Below are 24,982 nucleotides of genomic sequence, written 5' to 3'. Positions count from 1 at the left end.
AAATTGAATAGTTTATGCATCCAACATGCTGAGGCTTGCAGCTTCTCTCTACTCTCCTTTCCCTGACCTTAAAATGAATCTTTACACCCTCTCCACTGTCTAACAGCTGCAAGTGATTATGTAAAAAAAATAAATAAAGAAGAAGAAAACAATCACATGGCAAGGAGCCAGAGAGCCATTGTAAGTACATTTTAATTAGGTCTAAAAACACAGCCATTGATTTTTTTTAAAGCTTTTTGTTGGTATTCAGATGTACACCATGAGCCAGTTTGTAAAATGAAGCACATCATTCATTTGGTTGTAGATGTAAGCCGATACACAACAAGAGATATGGAGATGAATGATGGGGATGAATGGATGCCACATTATGTTTTTAAAAGGTGGTCAATGGTTATGATCTCCCAATGAGAATCCATTTCCATTAGTCAAAATGAATGAAATGGATTCCCTAGTAATGAGGCTGGTGTTTACAGTTTAAAGCACACCCCAGAAGGACTCATCTTACCTTCTCTTCTGATGTTTGCAACCATTTCTCTGCGTTTTGAGGGCAGTTTTACCAATATATATCTTTTTCATATTTTTCTCTCTACCTCAGCTCTCGTGTGTGTAGTTGTTGCCACTGCTGCTGCTGGCCGCTGCAAGTTTGAACGCTAACCACACACCAACAGTCAAAGCTCTAAGTCTTGCCTGGGGAGGCAGATAGGAGTTGGCTATCGGTGATGACCCTGGCAAGAGAGCAGAGAAAAACAGCTTTGAAGTCCCACAGATTTAGCAGCACATTTAGTTCTGTTGGCTCTCGAGAAAAACAGAGATTGTGTATTTTCAGAAAATGAGCCAATTTTTTATGACGAAGCAGAGCCGGGGGATCAATTAGCTAAGTTCAGTAAACAAACTTAGAATTAGTACTTAAAAGTACTTTGAATTATTGCACCTCTAGTTGTAACTTTGTACTTTTTAGTACAAGATAAATGCACAAAGATCGTTTCCTGTATTCCTCTAATCCACAATAAAGCACATTTGAATTTCTAAAATATAACAAACACTTCTGTTTCTTGTGAATGCAGCCAGCACAAACTCTGGGACCCCATGGACTTGAGTTATTGGCCAGCTGACCAAAGAGGTTATTCCTCCATAAATCAGTTTTATGAATAAATGCGTTTGAATGCTTGTATGTGGCCATTTCCATCTTTTTTCATTGCTCTTTGTTATGTTGGGACTTGAACCCACGTCTCTTGCCCCATAAGAACTTAATTGCCTGCCACTGGAAAATGTGAAAAGCAGAAAATAAACCCTCCCAGGTGTGTGTTTCTCTTCATACGGCTGTGTTTGTTCAGTCTTGTTGACCCAGTGCAACACACATTTGTGAGCAATAAGATGGTAAAACCATGGAAAAGTTTTTAAAGACGCTGCTACAGTGACTGCTCCCAGGGCAGTGATTATCCAATTAAAAGCTTAGTGACCTGAGATTTAGAGCAATTATGTCAATCTTTTGGATTTAGCTACAGTTTGAAGTGGCATTCGTGGAAATTTAGTAAAGCCTATACTTTGCATGGACATTTTAATAAGTGAACATGTGTAAGAAACACTGTCAGTTTGTAAATTTAACATTTCCAATTACTGCACCAACCTAAGCGGTACTTCAAATGAACATTTTATCAATCAATTACATTTTGGCTTACTGATCATTTAAAAAATAAAAATGTCCATTTATGACTAGCTCATCCACTTAGTATTAGCAGGTCTGTTCTGCTTTTTATTGTATTTCTGGTGGTTGACATAGCAACCATTCTCATTTTTGCAAGATAAGAGGACAAAGTCTTTGGATTTAGTTCATATCCTAATAGTCTTTTCTTCTGTCATTAGTCAAACAAGAATCCTATAATCAACCAGCAAGTTAGATAATGGCTGGTGGCTGGAATTAAGATGTTTTTGTCTACATCTTTGCAGTTACTCACCAGTTTTAAAAAAGAAATGCTGCTTATTTTGAATGGTATATCTGTTGTACTTAGCTTATCATTGCGCACTGCATTACATACTGTACCTATGTGATGAATGTGGCAACCGCAAATGAGGAGAAGAAGTACGATTTACCTCAACAAATATCTTCACTAAACATCAGTGACTTTAACTGGGGCACAAACACTTCATGAGTCCATACTCCATGTTTGCTTTTTAAAAAGCAATACTGTATGTTCTGCTGTTATTTGCCAGTAAACGTAAACGCTTAAATACAGACAGAGGTTGCCGATCGCATAACTTTTATCAGTCAGCACAGAGTGGCAGGTTAGCAGTTTAAGAACAATCTGAAATAGATGTTTTGGCGGCACCACTACTTATTTTTAATCTCCTTTCAACACTGGTTCAGGAAACAACGACAGTTTTTTGAAAACACTGTTAATATGGCTGTTATAGCCATTTTTTTATCTGCAAGCCACAGAGGGGGAGCAAAAGCAAGACGACACAAATGGTAAGGATGAGGAGCAGTTATGTAGAAACCACCCTGATGCTCGCACACACACACACACACACACCTCTGCAGTGTAGTACTGTATATAAAGTACTGTATGCTCACTGTATCACAATAACTCTCAAACCCAAGGGGCTAAACAGCCCACTCTGTGCCTCAGGTGTTTGTCAAGGCAGACAGTATCCACATGAAGGAACAAATCTTGAAAAGTGTTCGGAGAATTTTATGATAGGCTGACTGCTGTTTTGGCTTTTTCTGGCACTGTAGAAACAGCAAAGATATGTAAATCAAGCACACTTTCTTCTTCTCCAAGTTCCCTCAATAAGTATTATAAGGAGTTTATAGTGTGGATGAGCAAACTCTGTTTACCTGAAATACTTGTAACTAGTGTTACAGCTTGTCATAATGATCAGACAGTGCACACTACAGGGAGCGTAAGAAATGGTTGTTGCAATGCTGCAGACTATAATCTACTTCAGTCAGACCGTTTTCACCTCCCAGTCTGCCTATAGACTCTCTCTTTTATGAGAATAGCTCTTATAGCAAGCGAATACAATTCTATTCAGAAAAATAAATAAATAAATGTTAATGCAAAACCTACTAAAGGTCACAAGGAGCCAACATCCATCTTTAGATCTACAACAGGGAGCCCTTATGGTGCCTGCAGGTTGATTTACTAATAATGATCCATGGGAGGTAAGCGAGGTAGCTACGGCCTAACAGATATACTATTCAGAGAGACCAAAGAGGGCATTAAAGTATAATGATCATAGTGCCATCCCCACTGAAGTCTGCTATTAGGTGAACAGGCCACAGAGACACAAGCACCATGTCTATTGTAAACAATAAACCTTCATTTTGCAGCTGTGAGGAAAACTGCACAGCTATTATTTTGATCATAATTTCTAAGGATCAGTGTGACATTGTACTAGTTAAAGTAATTGTTGAGATTTGGAAACATGGCATCATCACTGCAAAATCCCATGGGGCAAAAGATACAAGAAGTGAAATATTGTCAGACTCAGGCTGGCCAGATTATTTAAACCTCTTTGTTAACATCCAAGTAGCTTAGCATAAACTCCAGAAATGGGGAAAACATGTAACCTGACTTTACTCTGAAGGTAACGAAACCCGTCTACCAGCAGCAATAAAGCTCACAAATCACACAGTATATGTAATTCATTTAGTTAGTACATAAACATAAAGTACACCACTGAGAGAGACTCCTGAGTCCCTACACTGGGCCAAGATCAATCTGGCAAATAACCCCACATGAAATCAGCTGCAGGCTTACACTTTGTATAGTCCAAGATGTCAAACTATTCCATTAAGGTTCGGGGACATGAGTACAACTAAAGTCTGTTTTCATCCACCCTTCCAACCCCACCCTGTCTTAAAGAAGACTTTGCTCCTTATAAAGAACATGAAGTTGATGTCACAATGGGTTGAATTTGTTTTTGTGCGCCGTGTTGCGAGGGTCCCTCTGCCTTTCTGTTGGTAATTCAGAGTCTGTGTTTTGACTTTCTGTAAAGCTCTGCGACAGTAGGTCCATGCTGTTGCCACAGTAATTTACTACAGCAATGCTGCTTTACCTCTGCCTCTTCTCTATCAGATCGAAAAGACAACTTTTTAGCTAATCTAGACAAAAAATATGCAGGTAACCCACTGGGTACAAGCTGTGTGCATTCCTTTCAACGTGGCGGCCCCGTTAAATCCACATTCTCTGTACATCATCACCTGAAGTTTGTCTTCTGATGTTTGCTTTGTTATAAATACTACACCCAGAAGAGACTGCCCATATTTTAAAACATTATAATAAAAAGTTATACGTCTCTGCTCCTGTATATCTCCAAACAGGAGCCTAAAAGCCAAAACTTACCAAACATTGGCAGATGTGGTGATAATGAAGTAAAGTTTCTTTTTCCTTTGGCACGATGTACCACTGTGGTTGGAGCTTTACTTGAGAGCCATTTGTTGTGTTTCCTCTGATGCAACACTCCAGAAATACAACAGTCTCTTGTGCATGCTCCACTACCAGCGGCCAGAAAAACAGCTCCGTGGATTAAGACACCAGAGCAATGATAATGACTAGTCAACGCAATTTGTTGCCTGAAGACAAGAACTGAAACTGAGGAGCGATCCTCACACTGTTTATCTCTTCCCTAATATCTATCTACATATCAAAAGAGACTCAACCTTGGATAAGAGGAAGAACTCACTGGCCTTGATATGAATAAAACTTGTAAAGCACTTCAACTTCAACGCCTGAAGTATCAGTTTAGTTTTAGGCTAAAAGTCTGAATTCCATTATCTAAAACTGTAACTGATAACATTTGCATTGGTTTACTGTGGGTTTGATGACTGTATAAATCAGGAGCATTGCATACAGTAGTACATGGGAGGATGTTAAACAGAGTTCAGAGCCAAAGAGACAAATCTGTTTGAATTCACTGATGCTCTTTATAACCATAATGCTGTTTTCCAACACAAAAAGCTCCTGGGGATAAATTAACAGATAATGAATAGCTTCCCCTGCTGCGCTATGACTCATCAAACTCCCCCCTGTTCCTTCATACATCCTTGGCCCTTTAAACAGCTTGTCTGTCAGAGCAATGAACTTCTATTTGTGCAAGGGAGCCTCAGAGGAAACAACAAGTGTTCAATCAATTATGACAATTTGAAAGAAGATTTCACACTTTTCCTGATCACATCCGATCACATCAGGTGTCGCCACATGAGGAGTTTTCCTGAATCTTCTCTGTACTTTTTTAAAATTGTATTTATTAATTTTGTTCTGTAACATCTGATTAGTGTGTCCATTTAAGACGGTCAGTGCCATCTCATCAAACCAAAACTACGATATAAAACCCATTTTGCTTATATGGAACAGCTTCATTTGCCAGTCTGAACTAAACAACGAAGAAAGTTTAAGCTAGTATTACAGCCCCATCTTTACCGTCTCTGACAAACTGTAGTTGATACAGAGAGCCACTGCAGGCTCACAGCTCCTCACGGTCCAATTTTAACCTACAGTACTTTGTTATTCTGCGTAGACCTGTATATCTTTCTGCAGTGGAATAAGATGCTTGAGCTGACTTTTTCCATTATGACATCGGCTAAATAATAGCCTCACAAATTAATAATTAAGTAATACAATAAAACTGTAAATCAAATTGAGCCAATTTACGAGACACATGTAATCTGTGAAAACAATTAAAAGGTAAAATTAGAGTTAGAGGTAGTTTTGGAAAGTCTGAGAAAATGACTCAAACGAGAACATTTGGAGATGCCTGCTTTCTAAGTAATTCCAGTTGCAATTGTGGGAGGACAAATATTTAGACTTTTTGGAGTTTAACCTATAAAGTTGGCGAAAAATAACATGTCTGTCACAAGTCACCAAACTTAAAACGTGCAAAGCTAAATTGCTAGAGTTCTCTTTGAAGTGCCTGTATTAATAATTACTAATATTCCTAAACTGAAGAAGCTTTAATGAAGTAAAAACTCTGCAGATGTTTGCAGCTTACTGTTGTTTTCAGGTGACATTTGTGGATCAGTCCATAATATGAAGAGTAAATTTATAATATGAGTTAATCCCTCCATATAAAAGCTCCCAAATGTTGAATATATGCTTTCTGCCCAGCATGAAGTTGAAATTTGTGTAATCTTCACAATGATCACATCCAGTCAACTAATTAACCAGCATACAAAACAAAGAGTTTACAGTAGTGTTTCTGTGATCATCCACAATTCTTTCAAAGTCCAACAATCAGACTAAAAATAAATAAATAAAATCTACCTGAAATCTTTCCTGGTAAGACTTGCATGGTTAAAGAGCTCCAAATCCTAATTCTTTTAACAAGATTTTCTCAGAATTTCCCCTTGTATTTCTTTAAGAATTCAGAGGGGACAGTGAGAATGAGCAGAGCGTACAGAACAAGGTCAGATTTGAAGCGTTGACCGCTAAAGCACCTGTCTGCTCTGAATTTTACTTTACCTTTATCAACACATAAACGAATAACAGAGTGCTGAAAAAAAATTCTCTTAGCATCGTGCAACCTTCCGTATGGGTCAAAGTTGAAAAAGATTTTTATTGCCTGCTGAAGACTGACCAAAATTCAGAGTGGACCAAAAGAACCATATTTGTCGAAATACCTTCTGGGCAACAACAGAGAGAATTTAATAGAGTTCAGATTCATCAGGTCAAGAAAAGTTCAAGTCAGCTATAATTCCAATAATGTTTATTTTCTTGTCAAGACAAACATCCAGCATACCTAAATCTAATTTGATTTTTAGCCAAGGGCCCAAAAGATATCATTAAAATCTGACTTTTATTTTTACAGTAGCTTCCTGGTAGTAATAACAGTTGTGGAATTAATAAACTTGATGAAGCTGCTGTGCCAGTACGTATTGACAATATGTCTCCTCTGTCTCTGTTACTCCTGCTTTTCCTGACATAAGTAGATAATATTATCGCTCCAGAGCTACGCAGTGCCCCAGGGCAGCACTTCACGCAGTTCTTCGCCCTCTCATAACCCTTCAGACAAGCAACAATAGTCTGAGAGGAAGAGGTAGTGTACAGCAATAAAGAATGGAGTTTAAATAGTGGCAAAAAAGTAAGTGAACCCCTAGGAATTACCTGGCTTCCTGGAATAATTGGTCATAAAATGTGATCTGATCCTCAACTAAGTCAATAAAACACACTCGTCTAATAAAACCCAACTAAAATCTTCTATGACGTTACTGAACACACTCATTAAAACATCCACGCTGCTGTGGTATGTAGTCCACAAAACACTTGTAAAGTCTCTAATGCTACTGGGAAAAAGTGCTCTTTGGTAAACGTTGGGTGTGCAGTGATGTTTATTAGGAGAGGAGGCTTTCTCTGTGGTGTTTTGCCAAGCACAATTCATGCAGCCATATTCACAAGTGGCACACTCCTGAACAAAGATGGTAACCTTTAGCCATTACTCTTCATTTATGCTGCCGTGTGGATTAAAATGTTCAAGTCTAGCTCTAACTCACACTGTGCCACTGACTGGGTTACAGCTTTTCTAACTCTTGACTCAAATTAGTTTTCCTTGATGCTCCTCTAGCTGATGGAGTCCCATCATTTTTCCAACTAACAGTGTGAACATGTGATTGACGTGTTCAACATGGACAAGAACACTACTGTACTAAGCTTTGTGTGGTATTACTTCAAATAGATTGTATTTGTAAAATAACTGACTCAGATAAAGATCAGATATTATTTTGAAGACATACATGCAGGTTCTTTCTATGTTTGTTGTAAAGCTGCTGTCTGAGTTAAGATTTCTCTCTTTTGTTAAAATTCTGTGAAAGAGACTGAGTCCAGTCCTTGCTGAGGTTTCCACGACAACACAGTCATGACACATACTGTACCTGCACAAAGATCCAACATTATGTCGATAGACATAATTTAAAGCATGTCCTATCTGTAAGTGCCCCTGCTGATCTAACAGGCTTTACGAGTCGTTTTTCTCTTTTCTTTATTCACATACGGAAGTAGATACAGTACTCATACTTTTAAAAGTACTGTACTTTTATTAGTTGTGTAGCACTGTACAGAAAGGTTTAAAACTGCATTGCACAGAGTTAACATTACTTTTTAAGTTTATTGTTGCTTTTGTACAAAAGCCAGCTGCAAAAAATGAAATGGGCAACAAAGCTCAGAACTGTAAATCCAAAACAATGTACTGAATGATTTTAAAGAGCTAAAGGGGAACTGTGGCATTATAGTCATCTGTGGGTTTGTTACTACAAATTACTCTTTTTTAGTAAAAGTGAGCGCTGTCTATTGCTAATATACATACAATACTATACAATACAAGCTGCCGATTATAGATTTAAGGATACAAATGGTAGTCGTTGACAACATTCCTGGAGAGCAACTGGTGACTGAGATAAACCTATGTCTCACTTTTATCTATGCAGCTACAAATACAATTACTACCACTACTGTATATCCCTCTAAAGAAACTACCAATTGCTTCTACCATACATAATAAAATGAATAAACTTCTGAATTGGAATTCAGAAACAGTATTAATTTATATGATCCCGTCTCTCCCGTGGAGCGCAGTATGTGTTGTACATTAGCTCAGCACTAACGAAACAAAGAGGTACCACTGGCTGTGACAAGCAAATTTAGACTTTAGAGAAAAGTCCCTGTATCTTTCACCTTCAAGCCTTTTCTTTTTATCGTCACAGCCCGGATTGGACTTTTGGAAAGCCACCATGCATTTCGCTGCAGGAGGCGATCCGGGGCTGGTGAGATTGTGTGGATGTGCCTGAACATACAGCAGCCTTCAAAACCCACTGATGTATTAATTGACGTGTACCTGGTGTGAAAATGTGCACTGTTTGTTCAACATGTAGCTCATAAGAGTGCTGTGTGTTTGCTTGTATGTGTTTGACAAAAAGCCTCTTTTCTGGTGAAACAGCATGTTTCTTGCTGCCCGACAAAACAGCAAGCTGAACAAATTATTGTGGATATTATTGGAGTAGTCTCTAAACCGTGACACTGAACATGAGAGACTGGGGCTGCAGCTAATCCATTAATGAGCTGCAAGAACAAAGGAAAAATAATTAATCAGAGGTAAAATAGTCTGAGTGGGCACAGAGAGATAAACTTAAAACTTTAGTTTGGAAGAGCTTTATGTCATGGATTTTATATGTGACATTAAACATACCACTCAGTATGCAGACGTTGTGTTTATATGAAACTCATGGTCTACTGTATGTGTGCTCCTGAGGCTTTTGATGCTCAGCTGACCCTGTCCTGCTGGATTTGCCAGAGCTGTATAAATGCTGTGTGGCTGACAGGCATATCTCCAATAGTCTTGGGAGCGTTGAGGGTGGTGAGAGAGTCTTAGGACAAGGGATTTAAAGGGGTCTCAATCAAACAGAGATATGTATACAAATTCAAAGACAAAGCCAATCCCTTGAGTGTATGCGCCAAGACATATCAACAACTCTCCGATGCTGCATAAATTGCTGATCTCACCAAATTGGAATAATTAGACGAGAGAATGAGAGCACAGGAGGCGATAAACTGCTCAAGGCTAACCTGAAGGGAGCCTTCTCATGGCATCTGCTTTTGTCTGCTATGTGCCAAGCTTAGGGAAAGCAGAGAGATGAACAAACAAAGCCTCTTTAGGCATATTCCTCAAAGTATGAGTGAAGAGTGGGTTACTGATGTCTCCCAGGGGCTGGTGCCGGAGGCATAGTGGATCATTGGTGGATACAGCTGATGAGGGTAAGCTAAAACATTTGAAGGGACCTAATTAAAAGGCACAGCAAGACTAATGAAGCCAATACAACTACTGCTTTTATTGGGCTGGCTGCTGATACTGTTTTAATCACTTTTCTATCCTTTGTTTATCCAAAACTAATCTCAGCAGCTATGTCTGTAATTTTATGCTCCCCCATGCTTGCACCTACATTTACACTACCCCTTGGACTGATTTAAATGATTTAAATTTGTGTCTAATTTCAAATCTTTTTCATTTACAGAAAAAGTTAAACTTTTAGAGAGCTTTTCATCTTTTAGTTAGCAGTTTTACCCCCTTTGTTCTTACTTATTGGTCAGTAGTTTGTACTCTTTTATTGTCCGTTTGTTGGAAGACTTTTCTTTTCTTTTCTGCTTTTCACGGGGAGAGCAGCTGTAACAAGGCAACACAATTTGCCTATGAGATCAATAAAGTTGTTTGAATCTTGAATCTTCAGGAGTACAGTGTCCCTTTCGAAGCACAAAATGCACTTTATCAGGAATTCAACCATTTAAGCTTTCAATTTCAGTTTGGAAAGTTGAGCATGTCCCTCTGTTTGACTGGCTCCAGTGAAAGCACATGACCTCATGAAGAGGATTTTAATAATCTAAAAATAAAAAAGCGCAATCATAGCAATGAACAATCTTTAAAGATCAGATCGTTGAAGCGGAAAATCAGCACAAGATCAAAAATTTAGACTTTATGAAAAATTGCAAAGTTTCAATTACTGTATCTACTATAATAAACTCACAAAACTGACTTATTTGGACAATAGTCTGTTAAAATGTTCATTCTCTGTCATCTGCAGCAAAAGCATAGTTAGCTGCAGAGTTTGAAATATTTTATCAGTGCATGATAATCTCAGTTTTGTGGCATTGATCTGATGTGCTGCTGGGAGGGGTTGGGTTGATTTGTTTGAATAGCCTTGAAAACATTTTCATTCTAATTATCCATTTTATGTGTTTAACTATTAAAGTACCAAATAGTTCTGTAGAGCTCTGGTTGTATCACCAACGACATATTTCTGTGCATAAAAATGTCAAACTGAATTGTTAACATGTAATTTTAAGGAGATTTAATAATACTACTACTAATAATAATTTAATAAAACCACATATGATCTTAGTGCCATTTTCCAAATGATAATATGTGAACTACAACATAACTCAGGTGCACACATAGTGGATTTTCTTTTGTTTTTTTCTTCCACCAAATTAATTAAAGCTCTTTTCACTGCACAGGAAGTTTGAAACTCACTTGAAAGACCCAAAGTTTCCCTCTGGACAGCACCTTATCTGAGGTGCTGTTTGCTTTAATTGTGTAACAGGAAGCAGAATTCGCCCTAATTTCCTGGAAGCTGGTGACTAGGGGTGAAAGCAATTAACTTCATGATGTTATGAAGATAACACATATGGAAGATGACTTGGAGTATTATCCATTAAAATATAAAGTATTCAGGTGTCTTTCTTCAGCTCATCAGTACAACATTATGGATTTCCACTACTTTTCCTTCTTTTCCTATTAATCCATGCAAGGTGAGGAGTTTGGTGTAATGAGAAGAACTTTCTAACTTGTGATGCACTTGTTCAGTCATAATTGCCTCTCTGTGGTATCGCCTTGGCCAGGGAATGAATATAAGAGTTAATGGAGGGCTGTGAAAACATTTGGTGGCTCATTTTTCTCATGCCAATAAAAATCCAAGTGACAGTTGAATCGAGAGAGCAAAGAAAATGCAGATTTACTTCAACTAAATCAAATACAGTTTCACCTCCTTCAATGCAGAGATCACAAATACAAAAACCTTTAGTTTACTGGAACATGCTGCACTAACATTTATTTATTCTCCAAACATGCTGTACTGTTGAATGCACAGCAGCCACCCAGCCTTTTTGTCAATGCTCTCAGACTATGCAACACATGGAGAGAATGGCAAAACAGCTACAGAAGAGCACTCACAACAATCATTATTTTAATAAGTGTGGCAAAGCAACTACACACACTTGTGTCAGAACAGCATCCAAAACCAGGCATGCACTTCTCTTTCTTGCCTTACCGTTTGTATGCTTTTCGCCTCATTTTCAGCAGTATTCATATGTCTGTGCATCCCCTCAGAGCGGCATGCATTTAGAAAAAGACTCGTCTAATTCTGACTGCCAAAGAGGCTGGTAGGGAGAGAGAAAGTGAGAGAGGGAGCAGAGAACTGAATGGAACAGAAGGAGGTGTGTGGGAAGAGGAGGGGTTATGGGGGGATGGAGAGAAGAAGAAAAGAGAGAGGTGTGCTGGTATCACTGCTAGGGGGAGAGGAGGGAAAAGTGAAAGTGGCTAACCTCATGTCATGCTGCATCTCTCCATCAGATTCCTGGTAGGAAGACAAGAAGAGAAATTATTAGATTTATTCATCAAGCAAATTTATCTGGCGCCTGTGCTGCCATTGCATGCTGTGGAGTGGCTCTTATCTGGTGTTTAACGAGCTCTCAGAGTGGCTCTGTCTCGACAAACAAATATATCCATTATTTCTCACTCTTGGCATAGCGTAGCACTGTATCAGCATTGAGAGCATTAGGTCAAAGTGGGGAGAGAGGCAGAGCAAGATATGACATAGGAAATGATTAACAGTAAAGGGGAGACAGACTTACACTTTGTACATCACTCTGAGGAGAAACAAATAAGAAGTTTTAAGATAAAAAGTAAGACAGTAAACACCCTAAAATGTTTGAAAGTCAGTGTGACAGACCAGGATTTCTTGTCAACAGTTAGATGAGAAAATTCATACAAACGTTGTGTTAATATAGTAAATAAGAAGACTGGAGCTAATTCAAGGCTAGTTGTTTTCCTAGTTATAATATGTTAAATTAAATGTTGACACCTCAGACTTTGTATTTTCATTGTGCGTTATCATGCCTTTATGTGTGTAACTGCAATCAAAAATGAATGGCAGAACAGGTTCTCGGCACACATTTGTGACATTTGCATAATGTATGACAGGGCTTTCATAAGAGCATTTGCCCTTTACATTTTCACTTAGGTTTAGTTCTTTGATGCAGAGCCAATTAAGCAATGCAATTCCTGCACAAGAGTCAACATCACAGAGCATGTATATGCAGAAAATGCACAAAACAAACCAACACTACAGTGATAAAACACCGACTGATTCATGAACATGCACATAGAAACAAGCGTGGACAACTCTGCGCATCATGATTTATATTCAATTAATATATTCATTATAAGTGCCATTGCCTTATGTAGCAAAGCAAGAAGCAAAAGTGTGGTGGTCAGGATGGGGGACTGGGTAGGTGTGTCAGGCAATTGAGAGCAGGTGCAGTTATAGTCACCTTAAGGATTTACACAAGACGATTCGGTGAGGTATAATTAATGGTACAGGTACACAGCCTTAGCATGTGAGCGTGCAGTATGTGTGTGTGTGTGTGTGTGTGTGTGTGTGTGTGTGTGTGTGTGTGTGTGTGTGTGCGTGCTGTGCTTCCTGGAGTTGTGTGGGTGTTACAAACAATGCAAGTGATACAGCAGCATGACTCATACAGCTACTGAATGAGACAACGCTCAGTAATCCCCCTCTGTCCATTCCTCCTTCCCAGCTTCTCTGCATGCGGGGAGGGCAAGCCTAGAGAGAGGAGGGAGGAGGAGGGGATCGGCATTCCTGGAAGGCATCGCTGAATGATAATTTGTAGCCGCAGCTACTATGAAAGTACATCCATTGAGAGAAAAACATGTCAGATGTTAGCTTCTCATTTGTTGTTGCTTAATTAAAAGCACAACCTGTAATCTGATTGTGAACATCCACACAGGTTGATATTAATTTAAGACATCCATTTCATGAATTAGAATCACCTTGAAACAGTTAAATCATCAAGTGGAAGTTACCACCAGCTAAAAATCTTGTTTTACTGACCTCCTGTGGTTTAGAAGTGTACTAACCACATCTTACCACACCCATCAGTGGCACAACAGATCAGAAAGCCCCAACCAGGCCTGGTGTTTTTGACTAATCAAACCCCATTTTTTAAATTCTATTTACAGCCAATCAATTAATTCATGTGTTGGAATTGCCTCTCAGGAGAATATAGTTATGTTCATTATGAGTGGCGGAGTCCAAAATCCCCATACGAAAACAAAAGGCATCCACAAAAACGAATGCACACGTGTACTATGCGACGCAGATTCTAGCATTGTAAACATTGTTGTGTTCTTTATAAATCAGTTATTTGTTAGCTGCATTCTAAACACATTTACTAGTTTCTCAGAGAAGATGCTTGTTTGCCTTCGGATAAGCTCAAGAATCACCCTCCTTGTCTATACAATGACCCTCTGTCACTGAAAGCCTGCTATACAGCAGTTTTCTCTCTGGGTACCAAATATATTCATTTTGTTGTATACACCCACTCATCGGCTGAACAGTTGCTAGGGAGCTGCCATCTAGTGAATAAATTCTAATCAAGAACCTACATTCTGAACATCTCCCTGCCTCCTCGCTGTTGCACACTGATCGAGGTCCAATCATTTAGCAAAAGACTATTAATACAACACTGCAGGAACCAGGAGGTTATGCAAGGCCATAGTACTGTGTGGCAATTCTGATCCCAAAGCTCAAAAGTACAAAAAAGATGGAGAAAAGATATTAAATTAATTATGCATTAGCTACCTTCATACAGGCAGCTAAGCAGGATAGTAATATTTGTTTGAGACCTCAGCCATCCTTCTCTCTCTCTTTTCTCTTAGGGCTCTGAGTAAATAAGCAGTAAATAAGAAGGGATGAATTATCGCATGCCTAAGGGAACAATATTTTCACTTTGCCATCTCTGTGTTGAATGGTTGCAGGGCAGAGAAATGCTAATGCATTTAAATAAGAAGTAATATAGACCTTTACTGCAGAGCTCCTTTGAGAACATGAAAACGCACCTATTGTGACAAAAAGTTGTAGTCAAACTGTCAGAGTCAGTGTTTCAACAGAATTAGACTGATTGATGTTTTGCACATGCACCACACTTCTGTGTACGTACAGCACAAAATAAATTCCTATTCCCCATTCACATCAAGTTAATGAATAATGATGTTTGCAGATTTTGTTTTGTGTGGCAAGTGGGTGTTTTGTCAGGTGCAATTACGCAAAACATCGAACATAAATGGCTCACATCTACTAACTCTGAGAAGAGTGATACTCAGCTAACAAGGCAGAACGTGATGCAATACTTGATATCAAAGCCTTGATTGAAGATTGAGTAAAATCTTCAGAGGCTTGTGTAATCATATTCATTTGAATCCTCGTTTCCAGCAATCTACATTCACAGCGTGGTAATCTGACATACAGCCACATTGAAAGCGTTTTTCCTTTCTAATATATATTTTTGTATATTATACTTTAAATACTTTGAAATGTGTCATAACTGCATATGATGTTACAAAATCGAATCCTGTTAAACCAAACTATATTGGGTAACTACAACATTTTCTACCAATGTAGTCCCTAACAAGGTATTCTGTCAAACCAGTATCCTTAGAAATTACATACTGTAATGTATCTCTGTATCTCATTATTTACATCCAGTGCCAATACAGACAGTTGCTTATCTATTAGGATCAAGGAAAAAAGTAAGTGTGGGGTCAGCCTGTGGGTATGAAAGTATTGGAGAGCATTTCTTTTTACGTTCCTGCAACTGATTTTCATTTTCTACAAACCCGCGACCATGAGCCGTCCCCTAGCAGTGCTGTACTGTAGTTGATTTGTGATAACAATCCTATTCATCTTAAACCATATACCTTAGTTGCCATATGCATATTGCAGGAAAACTAAGACTTGTCGTCACTGTATATAATGTTTTTTTCAGGACTGTTCACTAACAACATTCCGATGATGATAGAGTGAGAGTATAATACAAATTCCAAATTTGTATATTTAGTGAGCCAACTCTTTAATTGTAGGTATACTGTACTCACAGGGATATTAACAGGTCTGGGCAATGACACAGCCCTGTAGGACACTCTGGGAAATCCCTCTGGCCAGCTGAAAACAGGGCAGGGGTTACTGTAGCCACTGGAGGCTGATGGAGGAGGAGGTGGCAGCTCACGACTGCTCAGTACCATTTTCTTCACTTTGTCCCTCCCTCTTTCCAGTCTCCCATCTTTCTCCCAGCAGGGTTTTTCTGTGCCTTTTTCTTTTTCCTTTCCTTTTTCTTGGCTGTCCCAGGGGCTCTCCATCCCCATGTTTCCATTCTTCTCCCATGGTATCCTGTTTGCAGTCTCCTTCCCTCTCTCCACACCCTTCTCCAATTCTTTCTCATTCCTTTCCGTCCCTAGGGTGCCATTAGCTACCAGGTCATCAAGTCCCCTCACTCTGTCGATATCTGTCTCTAAATAAATTCTCCCAGTAGAAGGCTGTGCCTGAATTTTTGTACATAATTCCAGATCGTGGTTTTGGTACGAGTGATCTTCGTCTCTCAATTTTCTTGACGCATCCCTAGGCTCTATGATCTTACAACTGGGTAATGTCTTACTCCACTGGTGGATGGATCTGGTAATGTCCTTTGAATCATGCTCCCTGATAGTCTGGAGGTTTGAGCAGGTTCGACTGTACCACAAGTTTGTTCCTGATGCAGATGCAGATGATAGTGGTGGGTTTATTGGTGGTAAAGGTAGTGTAGTTGTTGGTGGCAGGCGATATGGGGTTGATGTTGATGGTGGCGGAGGAGATGGGCAGCGATGTCGGAGGGTGGATGGTTGCTGAGAAGGTCCACCATTTGATTTTAGCACACTGCAGGTCACCTCATTCAGAAACTGTGAGAACTTACGCTTGTCTTCAGTCACCTTGTCTTGCTGATGGGATGAGTTTGCAGTTGTACAAGAGGAGGATACATTATGAGTTCCTGCATCTTTCCTTAGCACTGTGGAAATCCTCTCAGGAGCAGAAGCTCCTTTGCCTATAGGTTTAGCAGGAGGGTGGGTGTAGATAAGATTCTGATAAATGATTTCAGGCTCAGCTATACCAGTAGTAGATGCCTTTTCAGCAGATTCTCCTGATGTCCCTATGTTATCCTGCTTAACAGGACTTCGTAGAAGGCAGGTTGCTCCTGAACTCCAGCTATTGGTGTCCCAACTGCCATCATCATCACTAGAACTGCTACTCTGTAGGCTGGGGCTGGTACTCCACTCACTGGGGCTGGGACTTGGACTGGGACTGGAGTTGTCTAGGCCGCCGAGTGATCGTTTCTTCAAAGGAGAGATCGATTCCCTCAAGTTCGGTAAAGAACTCTGAAAGTTGGGCAGAGATCCTTGGAGCCTTGAAAGAGGATCTTTGGGGTTTGGACTTTTAGAGTTGTGGAGAGTGCAAAGTGAGCCTTTGAGTAAAGGAGAGGACTGATGACGTAGTGGTGCGTCTTCTTCGTGGTCACTGTAAGGTCCAGAGAAGACAGGGCAAGATGCAGTGGAAGAACACGAGCCACGATCCTGTCGAGTTGAAGCCGTTCTGGATCTTGGTTGCCGCCTCAAAGTAGCCATGACAATTCCTTTTGTTCTCCTACTTCGCACTGTCTTTGGTGATCCTTTCTGAACAGATTCAAGCCTGAGACCATCGTCTGAAATGGACACACACAAGTGGACCATGTCAGGCTCAGTAGAACTGATTTCCAATGTTTTTTCTGTCGCCACTCTCAATTGTCTGCCCTAGTTGTTCTGGCCACCAAGCTGTTGCAGTGTGACACACATTCACTGCTCTAGCTCTGTGCACAATAAGATAGGAGGTTAGATTCCGATAAGTCATGTGGACATTAACCAACCTACTTTCGTTACCATTCATAAGCTCCCACTGTCAATTTAATTTTTTCCTATAGATCAACAACTGCATCATCAGTGCTTTGTCTTTGGGCATCATCTCTAATGAATTTTTGTATCGACACAGTTCGTGTTCAAAACCAGTTGGATATCCAGGTCAGAGATATTGACCACAGCTACCACATGAAATCTGCTTTGTGGGCAGCAGGCAAGTAGAGTGGCCACAAATTGATTGGTCACACATGGTAGTTTTAGGGTTTGTTGTTAGAGTTTGTTATGTGGCTGTGCATAGATACACGTGCAAAACTACTGTATGTTTATTAAGTTTAAATTGTTCCCCTGGCAAAAACTATTAATTTGTCAGTCCTACTGTCTACTTCATCTTAAGAAAGAACATCTCTGTGGAGATGTTGTGGTGCAGACGCAGCATCTGTTGCCTCTTGCTCAGTTAAAAAGGAGCCTCTCCAGCATATGTTGCCTTGTCCCAACACCTGGCCTTTAAATAGGCGTCTCCCATCAGAATCAACCGCTCTCCATCTGAAAATAAAATACGGTATTGTATACTGTATCACACCTGTTAGGAGTTCAGGATATACTGAGAAGAAAAAGAAAGAAGAGCAGAAGAAACATATCCTCTGCAGCTTTTCTGACTCTGCTGCACAATGTGACCACATGTAAGCTTGGCAGCAGGACATCAAAAGCATTCTAAACAGCCTTATGTAACTACAAAGCAACTAATTGGTCTAAAAGTAAAACCTTGCCTCTATAAATAGTCTCTTAATGGAAAGAAAACTATCAATGTATCCATTAAATAGATGACAAAGTCTGAACAATAGAATAAAGTGATTGATGAGCAATTTCATCAATTCACAGTTCATCCCAGAATTAAACATAATTACTTGCATCAATTTAAGATAACTGAAGTGTGAATTACTTTATGTATTTTTGTTATGATTCCATTATTTAGTCAACATTTTCTGTAAAGAAAAGGCTGTAATAGTTTACTGTTGAAGGAAAGGATAACATAAAGGTCTATGGGCACAGACAAAAAAGCTGATCCAGTTTGCAGACTGACAGACATTTTGCGTTAGTAGAGACAATGCATCGTTGGCTTTAGTATCTATATAAGCAAACATTGTTGACAATAAAATTAATTTAGAATATGACTGAAGTTTACAGCAAGAATTAATGTTACAAAGTAAATGGTTAAATCCACTATGTTAAACCTGATTAAAAAATCCCAACAATGGTATAGTTTGGTGGTACTGTTAAGAACTACACTGTGGCAAGAAGCATTACATGTTGCACCATTATAATATTCTACTGTATATTTACATAGTGTACAATTTAGATTATTGCTTAAAGAAAAGTATTGTTCTAAGGTAAGAGTCAATAATTCTAAAGTGAACAATAAAACATTGCTGCAAAATCTAATATTATTTTACTATCTGTAGTTCTTAAGATATTTCCGCTGAACTATGTTGTGTAATCACAGATGGACAGAACAGCTCACCCCATGTGCCCTGCTACTTGAAAATAATAATTTTAAGTCACTGATCTCGGCATCATGGTTGTGTCAAAAGAAAAATAACATTGAGAACATTGCTTTATTCTTTCTTCGTCTTTATTTTCTTTCTTCGTCTTTATTCTTTCAATTTTCTTCTTTAAATGTCCCAGAGTACAATTTCTCAAACTGTGCAGGATTAATTATGACAAAAAAAAAAAGAGGGGCCCTCAACCAAAGTAGGGAGAGGACTACCTCACTGTGAACAGTGTGAAGCTACTCTGAATGGCAGATGGTGGAACCACTGAAGAAACGCAATTTCCAACAGCGTAGTGGCTTTAATAAAATGTGAAATGAAATGTTTGACGGAGGAGGCAAGCAGCAGAGTGATGATGAGGAGACAGAGCTTGGGGAAGAGCAAATTAAACCTAGAGACAAGTTAACGCCCTCTGTCATTCTAGTTAATAATAAATGACAGAGTTAAGATGTAGCATAGATACATTTCCAATGTAGTTACTGTGTTAAACACTACCACTGAGAGGCTCTAAGGGTAACTTGATTTAAAATTGTACAGTTAGGAGCTTTAATTACAATTTGTTTAAAAGCCAAAAGGTAGTCACCCATCACCAATATGCAGAGAAGCTCCTGGTGATACATCCTGTCCCTACAAATCCTAACGGAACTACAGCATCTTCAGCATGCTGAGCATGCTCACAGTTATGAAAATAAACTGAAAGGTGATTTAGATCTGTACCTCTTCCCTAATAGCATGCTGACACATCAAACCAAGATTGGCAGACACACTACTTTCTGAACATTCACATATTAACTTGGGTGCCACTGGCATGGATGCAGACTCTTTGTCTTGTTTCTGTACTTTCCGTTGTGGTGGTGAAATACACAGTAGTTTTCAGAGTTATCACACACACTAGAAAAAAATAAATCATACTTAAACTCTTGCCACATAGTAAGTAACCATTTAGAGCACTTCAACCAAAAAAAGATTTAATCCTATATTTTTGTTTTTCTACAGTCTCCAGAGATTTAACACACACACTGCTGAAGAGAAGATCCACTTGTCAAAACTCAAATCAAATTCAACAGGATAATAATTTAATCAGATGCAGCAAAACAAGCATCCCCCAACCCTTTCAATAATACACGGTGCTTTTGCTAATAAGCTCTAAGTCGCCTCATCATATCCCATGAGTTCATCCCAATTCCCCGAAGGTTCCACAACTAAAATACAGTGAAAAGGTCAGATGCATCACTTCCTCCCTTCGAGCCACAGATACGCTTTGATATCTTGCTAAAGTTTTACATTCACAAATTTAGGCATTGTTGTACATTTCAGCCTGATTGATTGCAGCGCCATAATTCATACATATTGATACGTAAAACTAACTGCATGCAGGGTGATTAACAAATCACTTCTCTTTCATGAAAACGTGGGGTGTTTTCATATATTTTGTGTCAAGTAGGTTCAAATAACCTCAGGAACTGTGTGCTAGGTTAGCTCATGCAGGGACTTCTTTTTTCTTTATTTTTTGAGCTAAAATCAACCAAGAGGCCACACATGCATCTGCATCAGTACCCTGTGTGTTCTTGTAAATGTCCTTAAGCCAGTGTACATTTGTGCCTGCAATTCTAAAACCTGGCTACTCAACTCAAAATGTGACAATTTGTGGCTTTAAAAAAATAAATAAATAAAAAATAAAAAAACTTGATTGGAGCAGCACTCTCTCAGTGAACATTAATTTAATTTTAGCTGTAGTTTTGGTTCTTATCAATGGGCACTAAAACACATTTCAGACACATTTCCCCCTGGTGTCAACATTGATGTTGTCATGGAAACAGTGATTGTGATCCAGATTTTTTGTCTGTTCAGCTACGTGCCAGAAAGATCTGTATTGCTTTACTGCCAAATGCCAGGGCAATAAAACAGACACCTATAGGAAATAACAAGCAAAGACAAGCAATTTTTTTTTCCATTCCTATGACAAGTGGAACGCTGTGGTGATGCATCTTCATCACTGCATGGAAAACAAGACATCGAATAGCATCAAATTAAAACAAATGGCACTGTTGCACACTAAGACCTTTGGACATAAGGTTACAGGTCAGGATAAATAAAATGTATCAACTACAGCAGACACTTGTATATGCACATGCTTAAGAACATGTCCAGGCACATGCAGTCACATGTTCATACTCTGTTTGCATGAGTATCACCTTCATTTGTCAATGCAGTTACACACCTCCCTTGTTTATGTATGCAACAGCTCTCTCCAGTGGTCACATATGGTAAATCATCATTACATCTACAGGTTTCTGCTACTTTAAAATAAGTGTTTTGATGCTCATACACATGTGCATCTCTGCTTCCTGACAAAAAGTCAGGTGGATGAAAAATTGCTGTTTATTGATAAACATGTGTCTAAGCTTTACAATTTTGAAATATTTACAGGGAGTGCAGACTTGTGTTTGTTATAATATAATGATAATGAAATTGTAGAAGATAGACCATGCAGACTTAAAATATATACATTTCAACACGTATTCTTGCGATGTAAAGTTGTATATGTACATGAATTTTGGACACATACATTCACACATATTTCTCTTCTCATGCATGTTCTCAAACTTCTTTCTCCATTACAGTATGATTCTATTAAGTGTTTTGCAAGTGAGACAGTACAGTTCATTCAACAGTAGTTGGCATGATCCATTTTAATTGTGTGTCAGCATGTTACTGTTTCTAACCCTTTGATTAAAAAAAAAAAGGCAAGAAAGCATCATACCCATATATCTTGCTAAGTAACACCATCTGCAGAAGATGGATATATAAATGTGAAAATACTAATAAAATCAGCTGTCATTAATGTTTAGTGCTTTCTTGTCCAGAGATTCATAAGTATCAAGATAAAGCATGAGCATATTCAGAAGAGGCAAAAACAATGAGAGAGAAGGAGATCATAATCATAATCTGAAGAAGAGAGATTGTGTGTTTTTGCAAAGAAACTGAATATACACCGATTAGCCCCAACATAGAATGTTTTGGTGGACAGGGATCAGCACCGACACTCTTTGCAGCAAGTTGTGTGTTGTGACACCTGTCTAGTCAGCAATACATTTCTCACATGGTGTCAATGTTGTGTATATGAGATTACCGGGGTTAAGGATGTTTTTATTATAGTAATTATTTTCACTGAAATGCACAGTCTCTGAGAACAAACTTTTACATAATTAATTTTATTTAAATGCTATATCAGCAACAGGATGGAAATTTTAATTTATTAACTATTTAATACTTTTTGTGAAGAAAAACAGCAACTAGCAGTACTAAAGAAAGTGATAGTCCTGGTAACTCAGTGCTTAGCAATTAAATAAAGAATCAATTCAGTGTTGCAATTCAAAACTGTTGTCCATGCTAACACATCAATGCTAAAATTATTAGTTTGAAATAACATGGTGGATTCATACGTGACACCTAACTCTATTTTACTATTGAAGGATCTAGCATCATCTGGCAGAACTATAGAGTAAAATACACACTTTGTTATAAATGGCTTTTATAGCATTTCTTTTCCAATTACCAATTTAATAAGGAGACTTTTAAAATCTGTATTGAGGGACATAAATTGCCACATAAAATTAAAGCAGTTGCTGGTATAAAACTGCACTTCTACATTCTGTGTATTCTCTTGGAATTCCACTCTAGCTCACACAACACATGTAGCTCAGTTTTCCACAGATTTTTATTGATCCGTGCTGAGCTCAAGCCATCAACTATCTTTAAACTTACAATGCTTAGTGTAATCAAAGGGAATGTTCCCACAAACCTATTAATGTTCCCTTTAACTTTTTATACATGTCTACAGACAGTTATTAAATTGGTTGGGTTATGTAATTGTTCTGCACAAGTTTGATAATAATTTGAATGAAGAAGAACAGAAGGTGTAACCTTCTGACTTTTCCATTCTAATAGAGTTTGTTTATAACCGACCTTTACAAAAAGTTCTTTTGCATAATGATAAATAAAACATTCTGGCAGCAGTATGTATTCTGAGGATGATGTGAGAATGTAATTTACACAATAGTGTAATAAAAACATTCCTGCACCGTTATCAAAGTGATTTTGTGTGAATACACTAATCCAGCTCATACAGCATGTCTATTGTTCCACATTAAAACACACTGAAGTGACAGTTTGAAGAGGAAACAACATATCTAAAGTGGGAAAATGTCTCTTTGAATCCATACAGGTTTCCACTAACATCCTTTGTAACTGCTGGCATCATTATGCCTGCATTACTCACTCTGGCAGTGGATTCAACTGTATTCCAAAGGGCTCACAAATGAATAAACACCTGTGTTGACACTGACACTACATCATCATTGGTATTGTTATGTGTGCCTATAAATACCAGTGGTAATATAAAGAAGGAAGAACGGGGGTGGTTTTTTGAACACTGTGCATATACAGTGAAGATAGTCAAACTCACTTGACTAGAGAAACACTAATAATACAGATCAGATCAATTCACTATATAGCGCTTTTTATCCAATATGCTTTACAAAGTTGCTTCTTACTCACACATTAACACACACACACACACACACACACTAATTTGCAATGGCTGCCATGCCAGGTGCTCACGGGAGCAACTTGGGGTTCAGTGTCTCAACTTGGGGTACAGCCACCCTGCTCCACCCAGTTTTGCTCGTCTACGCTGTGCAGAGTTGTACAGGTACTGTATTTATTATTACAAAATTACAACGAATAAGAGTGCTGCAAACTTACTCATTAACTTATTCATTAAGCAGAAATCATTGAAATTTTCTAACTGAAATGGTGAACCTGGTTCATAACCACTAGAAGTGTTTCCCTGTAATCATGCCAGTGCTATCATAGACAGCACCATTCCATACTTAAGATATTTATGCTAATTTAAAAATTTACATACTTCTAAAGCTTTAAACCTAGACTCCACCTGTATTTGAACATAAGCGACTTTTTTAAACTATGGTTTTATTGACGTATGTTAGCACTAACAGTATTTGGGAATCGGCGCAAATCTCAGTTACCTTGGCTACAGCAGAGCCTCTCTGGGCATATACAGTTTGATGACTGTGCAACCTCAGAGGGACCAATTATCAGTTTCTGAATAAAGGAGGTATATTGTGTATCCACTGTGCATACAGAGGTACGTATAAAGTCCATATATTGTAATTGATTATTATAATATTTCTGGAATGAGAATGATAATGAGAACATCTAAAGGATAATTTGAGAGAAAAGGTTTCAGTCCATTTAAATTTGTGAATAGTTTGGCGTCTGTCTGATGTCTTATAAAAACTGACACATTTGTTCCATATAACGTTCATATATTTTTGCTAGTAAACCATTAGGTGACAGCTTGTATACTATATTTCTCTTATACTGTACTATCTTACATGGCCGATATACAGTTCGGTTGATGTTAAAAACATGCAAACATTAAAGTTAAAAGTATCACATACATTAAAAGCTCTAACAATGCAGATATCTTCAGGTTTCTAACTTCTGTGGGATCTGTCTTTTGCATATAAACAAAAGGAAGGTGTAATAAAATAAAGGGCATCACATTAATAAGATTGTAACATGATCTATTCAAATCACTGCCCTTCACAAAAGAACATCACACCTATTAAATAAACAGACACTTATCAACACTCGTTAAACACCGGGTGGTAAAACATGACCTAAAGCAATTGGAAACATTCACATGGGGATGAGCAATTATTGTGATGGGCAGTTTTATGAAAATTGCATGTCATTTTTTGACAGCAGTGCTATAAAAAGATGTTACAAACACAAGACTAATTTAAAGAAGCAGCTTTAATTTTCCTTGCAGGTGTTTGATGTTTGTACCTCTTAAAACTCTTAAAAGTGCTGCA

The 24,982-nt window shown here is 38.4% G+C and overlaps 2 protein-coding genes across 4 annotated transcripts in view; one reads left to right on the top strand and one right to left on the bottom strand.

Moving 5' to 3' along the window:
* Window positions 1–709, top strand: part of wdr25 (WD repeat domain 25) — a 42,259-nt gene extending 41,550 nt beyond the window's left edge. Inside the window, exon 8 of the mRNA XM_067479540.1 lies at window positions 596–709. The gene's annotated coding sequence lies outside the window, so the exon portion shown is untranslated. The remainder of the gene's footprint in view (window positions 1–595) is intronic.
* LOC137101295 (brain-enriched guanylate kinase-associated protein) overlaps window positions 1–11,921 on the bottom strand; it is a 34,970-nt gene extending 23,049 nt beyond the window's left edge. For 2 of the 3 annotated variants that reach the window (XM_067479533.1, XM_067479535.1), the window contains exon 1: window positions 506–645. In XM_067479533.1, coding sequence (XP_067335634.1) covers window positions 506–576 — 71 coding nt within the window. In that variant the 5' untranslated portion in view covers window positions 577–645. Of the gene's footprint in view, window positions 1–505; window positions 646–11,809 lie in introns of those variants that run through there. The other variant, XM_067479534.1, reaches the window with a different exon arrangement.
* Window positions 11,922–24,982: the final 13,061 nt, after the last annotated feature.

The sequence above is a fragment of the Channa argus genome, chromosome 16, assembly GCF_033026475.1.
Source record: "Channa argus isolate prfri chromosome 16, Channa argus male v1.0, whole genome shotgun sequence".
Lineage (NCBI taxonomy): Eukaryota > Metazoa > Chordata > Actinopteri > Anabantiformes > Channidae > Channa > Channa argus.
Note: the sequence above shows the minus strand (reverse complement) of the source record. Positions and strands in the feature narration are given on the sequence as shown.